The sequence below is a fragment of the Onychostoma macrolepis genome, chromosome 20 (genome assembly GCF_012432095.1).
Source record: "Onychostoma macrolepis isolate SWU-2019 chromosome 20, ASM1243209v1, whole genome shotgun sequence".
Classification (NCBI taxonomy): Eukaryota; Metazoa; Chordata; class Actinopteri; order Cypriniformes; family Cyprinidae; genus Onychostoma; species Onychostoma macrolepis.
Window position 1 is genome coordinate 1,111,873 of NC_081174.1, and position 19,130 is coordinate 1,131,002.

Below are 19,130 nucleotides of genomic sequence, written 5' to 3' on the forward strand. Positions count from 1 at the left end.
AACCTCAGTGATAAACAAATAAATCAGAACATGATTCTCTATTGTATTGTTTGCAATTGCGGTTGTTGAATGTAGAATTATACAATTTATCTTCGTTGTTGTTTTAATAGAAAAAAGGTTTGTTTAGCTTTTCACCATTTTTCTTAGTGTAAAGAGTGTGTTAACTTACATGGTTAACATTGGTAAAATAAATCATGCAAGTTGATGTTCTCTTGATTTTGAAAGTGCAATAATTCTGATGAAATTTCTAATGTCAAAAATCTTGATTAATAATCATTGCAATTTGAGCTAAAATAATCATGATTCATTGTTTAACAATTTTCGTGTAGCCTATGGCAAATGGGAAAAAAAGTAGTAAAACACAGTTCTATAATTATTATAGTTTAAGGACTTAATAATTCCATGAATTAGAAGTATATTTCATTTACAAGATCTTTTGTGTCTTCATTTATTTATTTTTCTTCAATTTTTGAAATCCTTTTCATTTATATTGAATGTAAATACTCATGCCCTGTGTTGTTGTTGATGGTGTCCCAGTGAAGCAACTCATTCAGTGAGTGTGTCTCCGCTCCCCAATCGAACCAGCTATCTGATAATGAGTCCAGCGCCGTCCCAAGGAGTCATGGTTCAGGGGCGGCTCTTCCAGCACACACAGTTCTCTGCTCCAATCAGAAAGCTGGAGCAAAGGTATGGCACTGGATGAGCTGACTTCACCCAATAAATTGGCTAATTCAGCTTCAGGTGTTTGATGTAGAGTAGAAATACGTGCATTGGGAGTAATACTGTCTAGTTAACAGTAAGCTGTTAGTAATGCGGTTTTCAAGAGCAGGTAAAACATACAAGACAAGCTTTAGCTGTGTTTATATCTGTACTTTTGGTCAAATAAGCTTCATTCACTTTCTTGATTGCTCAGAAAAACCTTTAAAATCAAGCTCTATCCTATGCATTTGTGATTATAATATTGATTAATAAAGAAAATATTTTTTTGAACCCGGAAGATCTGCTGTGACATTTCTTGAGTGGATCTGATGTATTTCAGTGTACTTATGCAACGTTTCTCTCCTGCAGATCCGAAATGATCCAAAGAGTTGAGCTGGACAGCATTCTTCTCACCTGTCCTGAGATTTCAGGTGAGCAGATGAAGAACCATTGAGTTTTCTCATTTCATTATTTACAGAAAGCAGAAAACCTTTACAGAAAGTTAGTAGTGATTAATCTGAGATGCTTTGAGACCTCTGGAGATCTTAGAAACACTTGATCATATGAATATGAGTTGAAGTACATGGCTGTTGTTCTACTGTACATCACTAGATTCAGAAGACATCAGTGTTAAGAGGCGTGTCCATCAGAAACGGCGGCCGATGAACGATAGTCCTGTTCCTGTGGGCAAACCTGTTGAGGTGAGACAATACCTCTGCACATTCACTGCCTCTGCATTCAGACTGGGGTAATTCAGAAGTCAAATGAGGGTTTCTGCGGGTCTTAAAGGTCCTGAAAGTCTTAACTTTTTAGGGCCCTAATTTGTGGTAGTGCAAATTCTTAAATCAGACTATAAAGTCTTAAATTAATGGCATTAAGGACAAATGTTGCATGCATTGCAAATCGTCCTCAGTATTTTTGACTTGCTTTCCAAAAAATACCCAAATGCCTTTAAATCATGATGCATTTACAACAGTTGCAAAATGAAGATATTAAAGGGATAGTTCACCCAAAAATGAAAATTCTGTCGTCATTTACTCACCCTCAAGTAGTTCCAAACCTGTATGATTGTCTTTGTCCTGTTGAACACAAAGGAAGATATTCTGAAAAATGTGGGAAACAGAGCAGTTCTGGAGCACCATTGACTTCCATAGTATTTTTTTTTTCTACTATGGAAGTCAATGGTGCCCCAAAACAGCCTGTTTACAAACTTTCTTCAAAATATCTTCCTCTGTGATCGGCAGAACAAAGAAATTCATACAGGTTTGGAACTACTTGAGGGTGAGTAAATGACGACAGAATTTTCATTTTTGGTTGAACTATCCATTTAAGTCTTGTTTTCTTTGAAACTGAACAAAATTAAGTGAGCTTGTGCGTAAAACAAGAACACAATAAATTTCAGTGGGGTATGAAAACTTAAGCAGATTTTTCTGAGCCCACTGGCAAATGTGTTCTTGCTTTAATCGTAAACTCTCTTTTTTTCACTTTCACAGAAAACATTGTTAATTTGCTTCTTAATTAAATGTATCTTGATTTTAGAATCTTTAGGCATTTGCACTTGGCAACGAGACAAAAATTCTGTAGAACATTGCTTTTTATTGCAGCGTAATCAGAAGACACAGTAAAAGTTTAAGGGCAGAGGTATTGAAGCCTGAAGCTATTTTTGTTGTTGTTGTAAAATAAATGATATTAATGGAGATAGGTTGGAGGTTGTATTTTCAAGTTTTGAAGGGTTGATTATACTCATAACTCATTGTGTGCTCCTGTTTACTTTTAGAGAACATATAGACCTTAGTCAGTTATGCATCATATTGAATTTATTTCAGATATGAAAAGGAAGTGGTGAGGTTTTTTATCTCGACTGAGATTTTTATCAGTTTTTCCCCCCGAAAGCCATTTCCTCAGGTGAACAATCGGTATGTTGTTAAACAACAGTGCATGCAGTAATCCATTGAACAAACTGTTCTTCAGTCCCTCACAGCCTCGTTTTTGTTCCTGTCGGAAATTAAAAACGGTGTTACCTTGACTAAGGTGTATGATACTGCATTTCCTTCAATTTATTCCTTACATTTTTTTTTTTACTTGTTCTTAAAAAGGCCTTAGTCGTACCTTCGTAAAAAACCTGCAAATGTTCATTTTTGTGTTATATTAAGAGTAAAAGTTGTTTTTATATATATTTATATATATTTTTCGGGTCTTTCCACATGCAGCAGTCCCTTCAGCCTGATGATTACCTCACAGTTTGTGGTAAATGTAGCCAATCAAGTGAGGACCATGTAAAATGTGACCACTGTGGATATATCCTACCTGCTGAGACTCTGCCCCTTCCTGCTGTTACATCAGCGCTGCTCCCTCGGCCCTCCATTCGCTCGCAGCCGCCCAACCTTCAGATAAGAACCTCTGGGGGCTGCTCTCAACAGATAGATGTTGTAATGAATCCATCGGTGCGGATCACACATGGAGGCATGCTGCTTCCTCACAATGGAAGGCTCGTCGTCACTTCTGGAGGCTCAGTGTGTAATGGATTCAAACAAGCTGGCGGCAAGAAACATCAGATCACCAAACCATGTGAATTAAATGACCCCAGTAAGTACATCACACTTTTACATCACAAATCACATTATGATACAAATGATCAACATGTCAAACATTTGTTGGTTAGGTTTCAGTTAGCCTGCCCCATTAGCAATACACTATCATTAACAAGGACTTAAAGCACAGTAGAAGAATTTCATACACTCACTGGCCACTTTATGAACACCTTGCAAATAGGGCTGTGCGATATATATTGTCTGCGATAATTTCGTAATTGTTGTTTTAACGATGTGCGATTTTGACATTATCGAGTATTTTGCAAAAACCATTCAAAACAACCCTACGGAGTCTAGACTAGTGCGTGTATATTAGAGTGCGCTCTTTCACTGCATGATTCAGTCTAGCAAAACGCATTTAGAATGATCACAAATTCAAGACATAGGGGCAGAAAATGTATATATTTATACCACTTCATATAGTCAATCAATTTCACACGAAGAAGGCTGTTTTTTTTTCTCTCCAAAAATTACCATCATTACAAATGTGGTATTGATTTTTAAAAACGTTTTAGTTACGTTTTATATATTTTATATATTTATACGTTTTATACACACCATATTTCCTGTTCTGTTTTTACGCTGTTTCGACAACAAAAATAATTCCAAACATAGCCACAGCACTGTTCTGAGTCTCTGAGCAACATGACGATGTTTCGTTCCTGAATGAATCAACCGTTTAAATGATTCGGTTCAATCGCAATGACTCACTTATTAACACTGACTTGCTGCCACCTGCTGGCGGTTTTAATTTCACATTTAAATTATCGTTTTCTTGTCTGAATAATTTCAAATATCAGTATTCAACGTTTATGTTTAATATATCAAAACATAATTTATGCATTTGTAATTGCAGTTTAAAAGCATTCATGTCCTACATTAAACAGTGTGTAAATTAGGGCTGCTCGATTATGGCAAAAATCAAAGTCACGATTATTTTGGTCAATATTGTAATCATGATTATTTAACACAATTATGAGTGGGCCATATGACCAAAACTTTATATGAGTGATTTATTGAAAGATAGTGATATATATTAAATATATATTTTCTGTAAATAAGGTTGGTATGACACATACATTTTAGAGACTAGCGAAATTTCACAATACTCAATACCACAGCCGTGTACTAGAGTAACTGATATTAGTAACAAACAAAAAAAAGTCCTCAATGATCAAAACGGTCAGTAATAAAAAAGCAAAGGACAAACACAATAGAATAAAAAGATACAAATGAAACAAACTGTGCTTTAAGGTTTTTAAGTCTCAAGTGAAATGAATAATCAAATGTAAAATAAAAACAGCATAGTCTTCACTGTAAGAATTAAACTTTCTTTGTTTCTTATTAAAGCTACAAAAGTCCTTCACTCAAGAGCAGTGTGTGATTTTGAATTTGTATTTTGTTGTTTGATTAATATTAAGCACACAGTCGCAGCAGGAATATTAGCCCGCTGTCACTTTAAGAGCTGCACGGATCCAATTTACTGTTACACAAGTATTTTCATTCTCAACTCATTATGTTCATTATTACATGACTGATGAAGGTTTACATGAATAATCACCAAGCGCTGCATTTTGACACATGTTTGTGTGTATTTGAGCGTTTAGGTGCGCAGCTTGACCTAAAGTTGACTTTACATGTCCGTGTTGTGCTCCGTCTCTTAACGTCTCTTAAGAAATCCTCCTGAGGAAGCGCAAGTTCTCTTTAGAGCTTTTAAAAACATGAATAAATCTAATACACTTCAATAAATAAAGCACATCCCGTTTTGCAAAAGTCACGTTAAATGATTTTACTGATTTACATGTGAAATTGGGCTTTTATGGAGGAATGAAAGCGCACCGCTGGAAAGGGAGCGGAATGGAGCACAATAATCGTTTATCTCAATTAATGTATTTTCATAAATCGAAATCAAAACAGTTTTTTGATTAATTGCACAGCCCTAGTGTAAATGCATCTAAATGCCACTTCAGATGCAGCTTCTGTGTTTCCTCTGCATTGCAAAGATTAATTTTGTTGATACTGATTTCTTTTGCTTGGTAACAGTCCAAATGTCTTATTATTCTAATTCACTGATTAAATGTAAGAATTTGACTCAAAAGATAATGAACACTTTTAGGAAAAAATGACTTTATAAAAGTAAAAAGCCTATAACATGTAAAAATCAATTTAAACTTGCAAGTGCCAGGTTGTACCCCCTTTGCCTTCAGAACTGCCTTAATTCTTCATGGCATAGATTCAGCAATAGATTCATCAGAGATTTCATGTTGTTCATATTGATAGTAGGGCTGTCACTAATGATCATTTTGGCAATCGAGTAATCGGTCAATTATTCTGGCGATTAATATACTTTTTTGTGGTAATAGACCTAAGCAAACAATAGACTTTAAAATGGCTTAAAATACATACACTATATTGCCAAAAGTATTGGGTCACCCCCTTCTAATGAACAGGTTTGACTACTTTAGTAATTTCCATGAGTACAAATCTTAATGTTTAAGCAAATAATTGTGTGCTTCTAATGTTAAAGCAACAGTTTGGACAGGACCCTTTTCTATTCTAACATGACAATGCCTCTGTGTATAAGGCAAGGTTCAAAAAGAAATGTTTGATTTAGTCAGTGTGGAAGAACTTGACTGGCCTGCAGAAAGCCAAGTCCTAATCCAAGCTGAACACCTCTGGTGTGACTTTAAATGCAGACCTTGAGCCAAAAACTCATCACCAAACACCAATGACTTGTACATGAACTGTATGGACAAAAGTATTGGGGCGCCCAGAGTTTTTGGATGAGGACTTTGCTTTCTACAGACCAGTCAAGTTCTTCCAAGTTCCAATAAGTTTATTTATTTATTTTTTAAGTTTAGTGGTTTTAACTTTAAAACAGTGGTCAAGCAATTGGTTTAGTTTTTTATTTATTTTTTTCACACATGTATATGATAGACTATGCTCACTATAGTTGTTTTCATAGCCTTCAGTTTCATTCATTGTTTGGGGGACACTAAGCAGTATATATGATTTCATATATAATAAAAATCTGGCTTTTTTATCTGATTAATTAAGGAAATTTCAGATCAATCGATTAATTTTAATAATTTTAGTTGTGGCTCTAACATCATGTCCCTCTACAACTCTCAAATATAATTTGTGCTGCCACATATGTAGGAGATTCAAATGCGATATTTCTTTGTGCCTTTAGCTAACATATGACTGTCATACTAACAATTTATTTTGTTATAATAACATCTTTCAACAAAACCAAAGGATGAAAAGAAGAGCATACAACTCACAACAAAGCAACATACAATAAATGCTACTAATAATATTAACCATCACGACATAAACACACTATATTATGAATATTCTTGTACTGGTTAATTGTAATTTGTAAACCACAAACTTGAGGGATATGAGATGAGATGAGACCAGTAATCCAGATTGTGTTTTGATGAAATGCAGTTGTGCTGTCCAGCGACGAGGATGAAGAAAGTGATGTTAGCAGCAGCGGGACCGTTAGTCGCTTGGACAGCGTGTCGCCGCGGCCCGCGGACTCGGCCCATTCGTCTCCTGCGCCCTCCGGTGGTCGGGTGGAAGCGGCCGTTAAAGCAGCTGGTGAACACGAGGACCCTAGCAGTGACTTTTTCACACAGACAAGCCAGAGAAACCTGTTGCCCAGAAGGAAAAGCATGAAGGATCCAGTAAGCAGTGTTACGTCTCAAGTTTTTTTTCTTTATGCTGCATTTTGGTTCAATAAAATCAGGGCTCAGTATTTCAGATTTTCGCTTGCCCTGCCAACATTTCACTGACCAATTTCTGTTTTTTTTTTTTATGTGACGAATCAGCAGAATTCACATTAATTTACAATATTTTTTACTTTTTTCTGAAAAACTGAAAATCATTTTGAAAAAATGAGTGTTCACTAGGTCATTTCTCATATGTAGATATATATTATATTATATATATTATTTATTTATTCTCATGTAGTTTGGGAACACTGTGTGTGAAGATCCATCTCCTAAGAAGAGGAAAATGGGTCAGATGCAGAAGCTGAGCAGTATTATTCTGGAGTGCAGGAGCGTAAGGATCGGCACTCTGCGCAGGATGGTCACCAAACCTGTTGTGGTGAGATCAACCAAAAACCTGATTCATATCACCTGCAGGGTCTGGAATTGAATTTTTATTTATTTATTTATTTAATACTAAATGATCTTCTTGCTATTTAGTGCTGTTAGTGCTTGAACATCTAAATTATTCTGCAAGTTATGCAGCTGATGCGTCTGTCAAAAAGACTCCGAGTTATTTTTTGAAGGCTGTCTACATGTTCATGATTGTTCATAAGTGAGATTGCTTGATATAGTTCACTGGAGGTATGCTATAATTATTCACCTAACTTAGAGTTCAAGCAATAGTGGCTTTTACAGATACTGGTGGTAACTAATCTAATATACCGATAAATCAGACGATTTGTTTTAAAAGTTTTTTAAATCAATAATATGAAAGAAAACAATGTAAAATAGTGCAGAACCTTATTAGAATATAAAAAAATAATGTGACAATAGGTGTAAACTGTAAGTAAAAAAAAAATATATAAGTACAACATTTTAAATATATACATAAATACAGCATTCAAAGAATAACCATTGCAAACTATTGCTGTTAAGGTTTTTTCTGATAACATAAATGTACGTTAAATCTAGTGTGTTTTCTTTGTGAGAATTTTGTTGTTGTTCATTGTGGGTTTTTTTATCTTCTAGTTTACAGTGGAAAACATACAGCTGGAGACAGAAAGTAAGATGCTGCTTTAAAGAAATTAAAGTAGAAAGCAATGTTAACATGTGGCTCATTCAGTCACCATTATGACTGTGTAAAATAAGACTTATTGAGTTGCCGTTTGTTTGCTGTGGTGTTGTGATTGAAGGTCCTGATATGAATGTGTTGGAGAGCGTTTTCTTGCAGTCGTCAGAGTTGACCAGATGTGAGTGGTGTACCGTCAGGAAGCTGCCAGTCCTGTTTCTGCAGACCACCGATGTGGAGTGCCAGCGATTACAGACTCAGCTGCAGATGTCTCGGGACGAGGGAGGAATATGGTACGACTGCAGCGGCAACAGTGAGTATCAGAACATTACGTCACGTTACGTATAATGTATAATTACGTATAATGTCTCCTTAAAAGCAAAGTTTGCCATTTCTGCTCTACTAGTGTCACCTAGCAGAATTACAAAAATAAAGCATATTTTCAAACAACCTTTGAAAACACCCCTTACGTTCATCGTGCCCTTACGATTATTCTTATTCAGATAATATCTTTTGACATACAAAAAAATCTTACATACTTCATCTTTAAAGGTCATTGGAAAAACTACTCAAAGTTCTGAGAAAAGCTGAAGCATCATTGAAAATGATCATTCTTTGAAAATGATACTTAGTTTCACCTAATATAGGGCCCTATGATTTCTGCAATGCGGAAAACGTGGACGGAATCACAGAATCGCGGAATCCAGTCATAAAAACGGAATTTATTGTATAACACGGAATGTCACGGAATTTGCCAAACTTGAAATGAATTAATCAAAATAGTTAATTATATTTAAATCAAATCGCGATATGGACTAGTGTCTGTGAATGTTAAGCCGCAAAAACACAATTTAAATATGAATCCTGCATGTTCTGCATGTCTCTGTGTGAATGAATGGCACAGACACGCGGTTTCGGTTACTACACACATACTGAAGCGCGTGACGCTTGCAGTGATTTCTCCGTCTGCTGTCTCTCTAAATGAGGAGATAAATACGTGAAGTACATCTCCAGAACTGCTCTGAGAGTCACTTCAAGACAGTTTTACTGTTTCCTTTCAGGTAAAACTAGCGTCATATGTCTTATACAGTCTAGGATACGCACAGAAATTTAAAGGTATTCACAGCAACCCGTCAAAATGAACTTTCGCTTAACTTGAAGACATTGTGCCAGAAATATATTAGTATTTTTCAGTAGAATACATACTACTACAATTAAAACTTTATTTTTAAAGGAATAATCACACATTTATTACAATTTTTTTAAATTAAATTTAGTAAATCTCCATTGTTTGTCAAAAAAGTAAAGTTTGTTTACTTTTCAATAATTAAAAGATAGTTGAAATTAATGTTTTATGCCTTCATTTGATAACCAAAATTTAAATACACCACACAGAATTTTTGATGATAAAAAAAAAAAAAACATTTCAAAAGGCTATTTTAAGAATATCTTTAAAGTTGTTTTATGCATCAAATAACTACACATGCTAAAACACAGAATTTGGTAACAATAAAACTAGGGCTGTCATCGGATGCCCATTTTCCACAAGTTGATATGATTCTTTAGGGTCTTAATGAAAAGTCTATAACATACTTTGGTTAATTTCTCAATGGTAGTGTAAAACACCCTTTTTACCTTGTCAAAAACCGCTCTTTTCACAGCAAGCTGTTTCAGTGCATGTTGCTTTAAATGCTAATGAGCTCTGCTCACCCCGCCCCTCTCTTCCGTGAGGTGAGGAGCCGTTCTCTGAGAGACTGTCAACTTTAGCCACATTCATCGTGAAACTTGCTAACTAGCACATTATTAGGAAAGGTGATTTGCAAAGATTCATAAAAAAAACCTTATACTCACTTCTGCTGTAAGTGAAGCTGGATCACGAATGATTCGCACGAACATAGATCTCATTTAAGTAGATCGGTGGTGCATTCCCTTCAAAAACAAAGGTAATTCACTGCGTCTTCAGCGGCTGAGATGTCGGGAGTAATTTTTGTTAAACATTTAATGAATTATGCAAGTTTCATGATTTCAATTAATTAGACATGTTTTTGTGGTGGTTTATTGTTTTTTTTTCTTGGCTTGATTGTGTTTATGGGGTGCAGTCTAACATGTTCATGCTTCGTTTTTTTAAAAACGCATTATTTTTCATATAATGAAATATATTTATTCCACACCACTCTGTCCCTTCTCTGACAAACGCCTCGATTATTTCCTGTTTTTATGAAGCCCCTCCCTCAGAAATACGTGTTGGGCTCTGATTGGTTAGCTGGCTCAGTGTGTTGTGATTGGCTAAACCGCCGAGCGTGCGTCTAAATGTCCCGCCCCTCAGCTCAGCGGCATGTGCTCCGCTTGTATTGTAAACAATGGCTTCGTCTATATTGCTTATCAATTTGAGCCCGATTGAGACGCAGAGGATATTAGTGAAGAGGATCGTGCAGAAACTGTGCAAGCACGGCTCTTAATGGTATGTTTGTTGTCTCATACTTTTAGATACGCTGTTATTATGCTACTGCTTATGTTAGCTTTTAATATACGGTTTTATTCTGATTAAAACTTTAATACAGTACCGCAACCGCACACGCGTCCATGTATAACGCTTCTCATTGCTATGTGAAAATGTATAATTGGAACAGTTTGTAGGAGCTGATCTGACGATCTGAATGAGAGAGAGAGAGAGAGAGAGAGATGCAGAGCAGGGCGACGCGAGGAACAGTATTAAGAACGGCTGTTTTAGAACATTAATTTTGAAACTTGTGAATCCATTAGAATCGTTAGAAGACAGAATCGCGATTCATATATGAATAGATTTTTACGTGCACCCCTAGTTTTCTCTTCCTCTTCTCTAAAGCAGCACAGCATGGCCTCGCCCCTTCCTTACATGTTCCTGAGGGCGGGGTTTATCTGGGTCCGTGACGTATCAGACCCGGGAAGTAGTTCGTTGTAGTCCCTTACCAGCCGTTTTTGTAGGCATTAAACTTACAGAATTTTAATCTGAAAATCTGTTTGCATTGAACTTTCAGCGCTGCAACTTTGCAGATATTGTTTATGCTTAAACAGCAACATTACACACTAACTAACGTTAAAAAAGTGAAATTGCAATCAACCACCCCTTTAAAACAGAGTCTAGAAAAATTTAAATGGAAAAAAAACAATCCAAAAAAAAAAACGGAATTTGGGGGAAAATAAAATGGATTTCATAGAGTCCTACTACTGCAGCGAAACTGACTTATTGACATGACACTGTCCAAAACTCTTTCTTTTGGTAGTGATTTTGTTTCAGGAGCACTTTATGCTCTTGGTTTCTTTTGGTTCTGTCTGACATCTTACTCCTTTCCTTTTTTTGTTGATGCTCTCCAGATGATGAGAAGTTTATTGTATTGATTTTCGAGAGCGGCCCCTCATTGCAAGAGCAGATGATTCTGGAGGATATCCTTGCTGAAATCGGCAGAAACAACAATCTGTCAGATTTCCCCAAGAAGATAAATTTTGATGAGGCCAACGTTCGACTGGTTGAGTACAATAAAGCCTCCAAAGAAAAGGAAAAGGTCATTCATGTTGCGTTCAATCATGATAATTATGACTTTGTGTTTTATTCTCATGTATTAAAGGTGCTAATGTTTGTCCTTCACCTCAGGTTAAAGAAGTGAGACCTGTAGTATCAGCAACACCTTCATCTTCAACCCTATCAGCCTCTGCATCCTTTTCGGTAGTGACGGTTACCGTGGCAACAGTAAATACAGCCCCAGCAGCCTCCATCACTTGTGCAGCGACAAGCGTGCAAACGCGCATGTCTGCTCAGCTCCAGGAGTACTGTGAAGAGGACGACGAGATGGCAGAGCTCCAGCCAACCTTCACTGGTCCTATCATAAAGTAAGACTCTAACCAAACACATCAGTCATATCTTCTATATATCACAGTGATTATTTTCTTATTTTCCTTTACGTTGTTGAGTACAGTGCTCAATTATTTTTCTGCTAGCTTAATCAGGCCAGTTGTTCAAATATTTACTACCCACTTACTATCTTCTCTGGCTCCAACATTTAATTTCAGCTTGGCAAGAAAAAAAAAAAACTTGATTTCGTTGTGAAAATGCCAGACTTCTCTCTGCATGACTTCTCCAATCAACAACCTACATTTTTCTTTCCGTTGAAGAGAATCGCAATGCATTGGAGAATCGATTATTTCCAACACCCCTAATATAAAGTATATAGTGCATTATCACAAAAGTTTAGCATTTGCATGTTTTTAAGTCTTGCCTATTTAAACGTTCAAGACATTAAACCATTCAAATCTGATGAGAAGTGAAAGGGAACTCCATTCGCTGAACTTTATATTTAGGCTAGTAGCTCATTGGTATTGAAATTGAACTTTGAAATTTCACTAGTATATAAAATGTTGGTGTAGTAGCAGCAGCCTTATTTATTACAATACAAGGTTGCATGGGTGAAAAACAATAAAAATGATTCTTTTTTTTTTATTGTGGGCCATGTGTGACAATATTGGGAGGCCAGTGAAAATTTGAGCCGATGGCCAGTAGAAAAAAAATCAGGAAATAAAATATTCCATACATATATAAAATGGCAAAGATATGTTGAAGTTGATGTTATTTTTGTTTGTTTCTGTAGGTTGTTGGTTTACCCCCCGCCGCCTGCTAAAGGAGGAATCTCTGTAACCAATGAGGACCTCCACTGTCTGAACGACGGAGAGTTTCTCAACGACGTCATCATCGACTTCTATTTAAAGTCATTATCTTCATTTCAGTCAATATTAATTGTTGTGACCAAATAGTGTTTTTATAAAAAATAAAAATTGAACACCTCATGAAAGTATTTTTTGTATGTGGGCATAAATTCGACATTATCTAATAATCGTGTTCTGTGTGCTACTAGATATCTGTTTTTGGAGAAGTTGAAGAAGGAAGATGCTGTCCGCAGTCACATGTTTAGCTCGTTCTTCTATAAGAGACTCAATCAGAGAGAGCGGAGAAACGCAGTCGACACGTCCAACTTACCGTGAGCTCACGTCATCATCTCAAATATTCACATTTCCTTGGAGCTCAGTTACAAGTGCTGTTGTTTAGTACTGAGATTTATTTCAGATGTGACTTTTTGATGTGTTGCAGCATACAGAAGAGGAAACACAACCGAGTGAAGACATGGACACGTCACGTGGATCTCTTCCAGAAAGACTTCATCTTTGTGCCCATCAATGAGTCGTAAGACACTGTTTATTTATCTCCATTTATCCATCGATTACATGAGGAATTGGCCATAACAGGAAGAATTATGGGTGGGCAATATGGCGGTAGACACGATTAACCGGGAGAAATTTGTATTATCGCGGTTATGCACTCATGTCAGGTTGCGGTGCGCTGTGGTCATGAAAATGTATCGTTTGCACACATTTTTAAGCATTGCTGTTTAAAAACGAGTAATTTTAAACCATTTAAATGCAAACAACATTGCTATACGCTCGCGCTATGAGACATGAATCTGCTGGTCATAGAGCGTGTGAGTTTTTATTGCTTTATTGGCCTTGAATGGTTAAATACACATGTATGAAAATGCCCTTCTTTGCAAGTATCCTCGTAAAAACAGCCATTTAAGTGAAAGTAAACAGCTGAGAAAGAAAACGCATGTGTAACAGAATATTGGACCCGGATGTTCGGTCTTAAAGGGGAAGCTGCCTATTATTCCTCCTGTCTGTCATTCATGTTAATCAAACAGTGAGAAAAAATCTCTCACTGCTCTTGATTTAAATCTCTTTTGTAACTTTAATAATAAGAAATTTTATTTACACAGTGAAAACTAAGTGTTTTTTATTAATTTATACAATGCAAGTAGGATTTATTCATTGTAGGGTTTTTTTTTTTTGTCCTGTTGCTTGTAATTAGTTACTTATCTTCAGTGAGCTTGAGTTTTTCTTTTTTTTTCTTCTTTTTTTTTTTGGCTTTTGTTAGTTTTTTTGTGATATTGACACTGGTGACAAGAATTATGAAAATTCTGTTGTATCAAAAACTTTGATATCATAAAAGCCTTAGTAAAAGCAAAAATAACTATTGTTATATATATCGTTATTGTGAGATAAAGTTACTCGCATCGCAATGTAAGATTTTGGTCATGTCACCCCCCTTGGAAGAATGCATGTGAATGTCTTTCATTGTCATTCAAATGAAAGTTTGACAGTGCAAAGTCTTCCTTCGGTTGTCTCCTGTGGTTTAGGGAAGGGCATTACCTGTAGTATCAGCTTGTGTTATTTAAAAACTTGTGATTTCTTAACAGCTTGAATGTTGTACTTCAAGTTTAAATTGCTCAGATGATGGGAAAATCACTTCTGAAATCAACTTCTGTATGGGTCAGGGGTAGAGCTGTGTATCGAGTTTGATACTTTGTTAGGCACCGACTGAATTGCCTCGATTCCATCGAGTAACGAAAAACGTCTTGTCGTTCGGTACCAAACTTCGATACCTAAGGAGTTAATCTCGTCAACCTTAGTGAGCCAATAAGCCTGCAGCACTACGTGTGTTCGACTTAAAGCGGCGCCGCGCAGATCGATTGGTGTTTGACATCCGCGAGAACGATTAGTCATTTTATGTTGATTGGAAATTCTTAATTATTGCCCTGATGCTGGAAATGGGAGTTTTCACTGCTCTAGCCACTTCATTAATTTGTGAAGCTCGGTTATCTTTTGCTGCACATCAGAAATATATTCTTTGGTTTTTCTCATTGTGATGGATGATTAAGGGAATTTGGGCTTTGTTTTCCCTCTTATTTATATTTCTGTGAAACAGGAAGCCACGGCTGGATAATTTCATGTTCATAATCACCCTGGAGTGCTCAAAATTGTGAATATGAATGGGAATATACTTCAGAGATATTTTACTCATAAGAATTTCTAGGGGTGCCAATAATTGTCCAACGTGTCTTTGAGAAAAACATTTATTTCATAATGATGTTTCCCCCCATTTTAAATTCTTATTATCTAATGAAAGGTTAGATTTTTGTGAATTTTTTTAATGAAAGATCAAAAGGATTAACCATGCAGATTAATTTTCACAGCCTTCCTTGTTCGTATTTACCAAGGGTGCCGATATTTTTGGCCATGACTGTATATAGCTCCTGCGCAGCGCTGCGTCAATCAAACACACCTAGTTTACATCGGTTACACTCAGAGATGTGGCTCACACATGAGGCTGTAGCGTGAAAGCGTCTCAACCCCCAGATGTAAGGCTACGTTTACACTGGTGCGTGTTTGTTTAAAAATGAAAACAATCCTCGTCCATACTGGCGTTTCAGAAAAGATCTCCGTCCATACTACCCGACCGAAAGTGCATGTTACGTGACCATTCATGCACACACTGTAGCATTATGCTACATAAGATAATAAATAAGATTTCTATTCCACTTTTACTCAAAACTCACTTTAAACCACCATCGAGTGTTTGTAATAACTTCCGATTGCTGTCTAATGTGTGTTTTGGCCATGTAATGTTGCTGAAATATGTCAGAACAGCGATTGCGGAAGAGAGAAGGCATATAATGTTATACATACTGGCAGACAGTGCTGGAAGGTGCTAATGCTTATCAGGAATTTAGTGGAAAATGAATAGAAATGATGATTCGGAGCTATGCATTTTAAAACGAACATGCACTAGTGTAAACGTAGCCTAACAGATGTGTAAACTGAAAACTATTTGAGCTTTATTAATTATTTGCACTGATTTATTGTGTTGGATATATTTTGTTCCTTTGTGCAGTGTCTCAGGAGTCTTTGAGTCTGTATAGATGTCAAGAAGCTGAAAAAATAATTTTGATAAATTTTGAGATAATGTAATCTTGTTAAAATTGATTTCATCAAATTGGTATCGACAAAAGTATCGTTCAGGAACCGGTATCGGTATCGTTATCAAACATTTTTGACCGATACCCAGCCCTCAGGGGAAATGGAAAGCTTGAATAGCTTTTTATTTATCTATTTACTGGTTATTTCACACTAAATTAACATGTTAAACTGTCCTTCAAATGCTTTGTGATTTTATTTTAAATCAGCTACCTTAGTGGTGTGCGTATTGTCATGTTTTTTTAAAACATCTTAGACTTCTAATCTCCTGACCTGTCTTTCTGTGTCCATCTAGTGCACACTGGTATCTCGCCATAATCTGTTTTCCGGGTCTGGAGAAGGCTCATGTTGAGCCAAACCCGCTGTACCAGCCTCAAAGTCAAGCCCATAGCACTGCTGCCTCCTCCAGCCCGCCCACTGATGGAGGTTCGGATGAGCTGGACGACGTCAGGCAGCACACGGCCGTCCCGCACAGATCAGCGGCTGATGTGAACAGACAGCAGCAGTACACAGGTGAGCATGTGAGCCACACGAGTGAATGAACGCAGACTGTGTCACTGCTTGATTTCCATTTGGTTTTTATTCCAGATGGTTTACACCGAATAATCGAGTGTTATGGGACAGATGACTCCCATCACTCAGATGACCAAAGCTCATGTCAGGTGAGTCGCCTCAGTTTGGCTAATCTGTGGTATCAGAGTTCACTTTTGTAATGTAGCCATCAAAAGGAGCGTATATTGTAGGCATGTAAAGATTTATTTATTTTATCTGTGCAATGCTACAAAAGATTTCTAATTTAAATAAATGCTGTTCTTTGGAATTTTCTATTTCTCATGGAATTCTAAGAGAAAATTATCACAGTTTCAACAAAAATGTTAAGCAGCACAACTGTTTTCAACATTGATAAAACAATTCTTAAGCAGCAAATCAGCATATTAGAATGATTTCTGAAGGATCGGGTGACACTGAGGACTTGGAGTAATGATGCTGAAAATTCAGCACTGGTGAGGCTTTTAGCAACATAAAAAAAAAAAAAACTTTTGAATGGTACTGTACGTACTTAAATGTAATAAAAAGGTTACACATGCAAACTGCTTGTGACAAGGCAACGATGGAACTATTTTAGGTAACAGAAATGGTAATAAAATAGTTTAGTTTCCGACATTGTGTTCATTTGTTCAAGAGTTCCTTCATATTTACGTGTAAGGTTGTGAGGTCATTTAAAGCTAACTAAAAGTAGTCAGATTACATTCATTTGGTGATATTTGATTACTGATTTCAGATAACCTTTACTGGAATACACAGTTCGGCTTATTAAAAACAGGCTTACTTTCATAATGGAAAAATATTATTTTCAATTATCAACAACAATTTATTATAGTGGTGTAGTGTGTGTATTTTTTGTATTAGATTTTGACAAGAAATGAAATGTTTGGATGATTTTTGGGAGTTTTGTCTGTCTCTCTCACATGTTGTTATCTGTGTTTTCAGGACGAGTGTAGTGAAGATGACAGTTTGGTCGATGAGAGTGGGAGCTTTGACAAAGCAGAGTTGACGTCCAAACCCACCACCTGCAAACAGTGAGAGCAAATATTCCTCAAACAACTCTGCATAGCTAATACATTATATTCCATATTTTGATTCAATATAAAATTTTAGAACAGAGTGAATCAGTTACAACAAATCAGATAAATGTGTTAAAAATAAATTCTTTAACTTTTTAATTGCATGTTAGCTTTGATGACCCAATATTAACCCTGTTTGTTTACAGTTTGAAAGCTACAGAAGAGTTTAAAGTAGAGATGCACCGATAAGAATTTTCTCAGCCAGTACAGGCGGTTATTCAGAATGATATCTGCTGATACTGATGCCAATAATTTAGTTTTACTAAAGTCTACCAACTAATGCTGTAAACTAAACAGGGAGCCCCTCCATTTGGTACATTAAAGGTTAAAGGGATAGTTCACCCAAAAATGAAAATTCGGTCATTAATTACTCGTTCTAAACCCGTAAGACCTTCGTTCTTCTTCGGAACACAAATTAAAGATATTTTTTATGAAATTGGAGAGCTCTCTGACCCTCCCATAGACAGCAAGGGTCCTACCACGATCAAGACACAGAAACGTAGCAAGGACATCGTTAAAGTCCCCCTGTAGTGAAAATCAAGTTTATGCTGTTTGTCTATGTGGTGTTTTTAATTTGCTTCTAGACAAATCAAGTGCCAATCCATTAATCAACACCATTGCTGAGTATTTTCTCCTTAAATCTGTAGTTTCCCATAGGCTGTCTCAAAAACGCGGTTTGAAAAAGCCCTTTTTTTGCCTCCTCATCCACCACCAGTGTGCAGCATCCACCTGGATGATGCGACGGCAGCCATAGTGCGCCAGAACGCCCACCACACACCAGCTTACTGGTGGAGAGGAGACAGTGATGAAGCCAATCAGCAGATTTGGGGATTGTTAGGAGGCCATGATGGTCAGAGGCCAATGGGCGAATTTGGCCAGGATGCCGAGGTCACACCTCTACTCTTTTCGAAAGACATCCTGGGATTTTTAATGACCACAGAGAGTCAGGACCTCGGTTTAACGTCTCATCCAAAGGACGGTGCTTTTTACAGTATAGTGTCCCCATCACTATTCTGGGGCGCTAGGACCCATACAGACCACAGGGTGAGCGCCCCCTGCTGGCCTCACTAGCACCTCTTCCAGCAGCAACCTAGTTTTCCCAGGAGGTCTCCCATCCAGGTACTGACCAGCTCAACCCTGCTTAGCTTCAGTGAGTAACCAGTCTTGGGCTACAGGGTGACATGGCTGCCGGTATAATAATAACCCACAGCAACAGTGTAAAAGTAGCCCGGAGTCAGACCCACCTCTCCCTTCACTTGCGAATGCTCGCGGGGCGCGAACTGGAATCACAAACTTGGCTGCATTCGAGTCTTCAAGGCATTTTGAGGACAAAACATCGTCAAGTAAGAAACTTTAACGAATGTTACAGTATCCACTCTAGCTATCCGCTAGTAAAAACATAGTTTTATCAGGCATTAGGCTACCTGTGGATCAGGAGGCGCTGGCTGGTTTGACTGAGAGGAGGCAGGGCTAATTTGCATATTCATAGATATAGTAAATGAGGCAAGGGTGTAGAGTTTTTCACAAGAAAAAACATTTCAATATGTCATTTTGACGATCAAAGATAACTTTTAAGGGATAGCATTTTTGA

At 36.9% G+C, this 19,130-nt stretch overlaps 1 protein-coding gene across 3 annotated transcripts in view; it reads left to right on the forward strand.

Moving 5' to 3' along the window:
• senp6a (SUMO specific peptidase 6a) overlaps nucleotides 1-19,130 on the forward strand; it is a 39,928-nt gene that overhangs the window by 16,339 nt on the left and 4,459 nt on the right. For 2 of the 3 annotated variants that reach the window (XM_058755981.1, XM_058755984.1), the window contains 16 exons: nucleotides 538-687; nucleotides 1,069-1,130; nucleotides 1,312-1,400; nucleotides 2,910-3,285; nucleotides 6,744-6,982; nucleotides 7,269-7,406; nucleotides 8,039-8,072; nucleotides 8,203-8,391; nucleotides 11,433-11,620; nucleotides 11,710-11,945; nucleotides 12,701-12,817; nucleotides 12,965-13,087; nucleotides 13,198-13,290; nucleotides 16,210-16,427; nucleotides 16,503-16,576; nucleotides 17,406-17,494. In XM_058755981.1, coding sequence (XP_058611964.1) covers nucleotides 538-687; nucleotides 1,069-1,130; nucleotides 1,312-1,400; nucleotides 2,910-3,285; nucleotides 6,744-6,982; nucleotides 7,269-7,406; nucleotides 8,039-8,072; nucleotides 8,203-8,391; nucleotides 11,433-11,620; nucleotides 11,710-11,945; nucleotides 12,701-12,817; nucleotides 12,965-13,087; nucleotides 13,198-13,290; nucleotides 16,210-16,427; nucleotides 16,503-16,576; nucleotides 17,406-17,494 — 2,415 coding nt within the window. The remainder of the gene's footprint in view (nucleotides 1-537; nucleotides 688-1,068; nucleotides 1,131-1,311; nucleotides 1,401-2,909; nucleotides 3,286-6,743; nucleotides 6,983-7,268; nucleotides 7,407-8,038; nucleotides 8,073-8,202; nucleotides 8,392-11,432; nucleotides 11,621-11,709; nucleotides 11,946-12,700; nucleotides 12,818-12,964; nucleotides 13,088-13,197; nucleotides 13,291-16,209; nucleotides 16,428-16,502; nucleotides 16,577-17,405; nucleotides 17,495-19,130) is intronic. The other variant, XM_058755982.1, reaches the window with a different exon arrangement.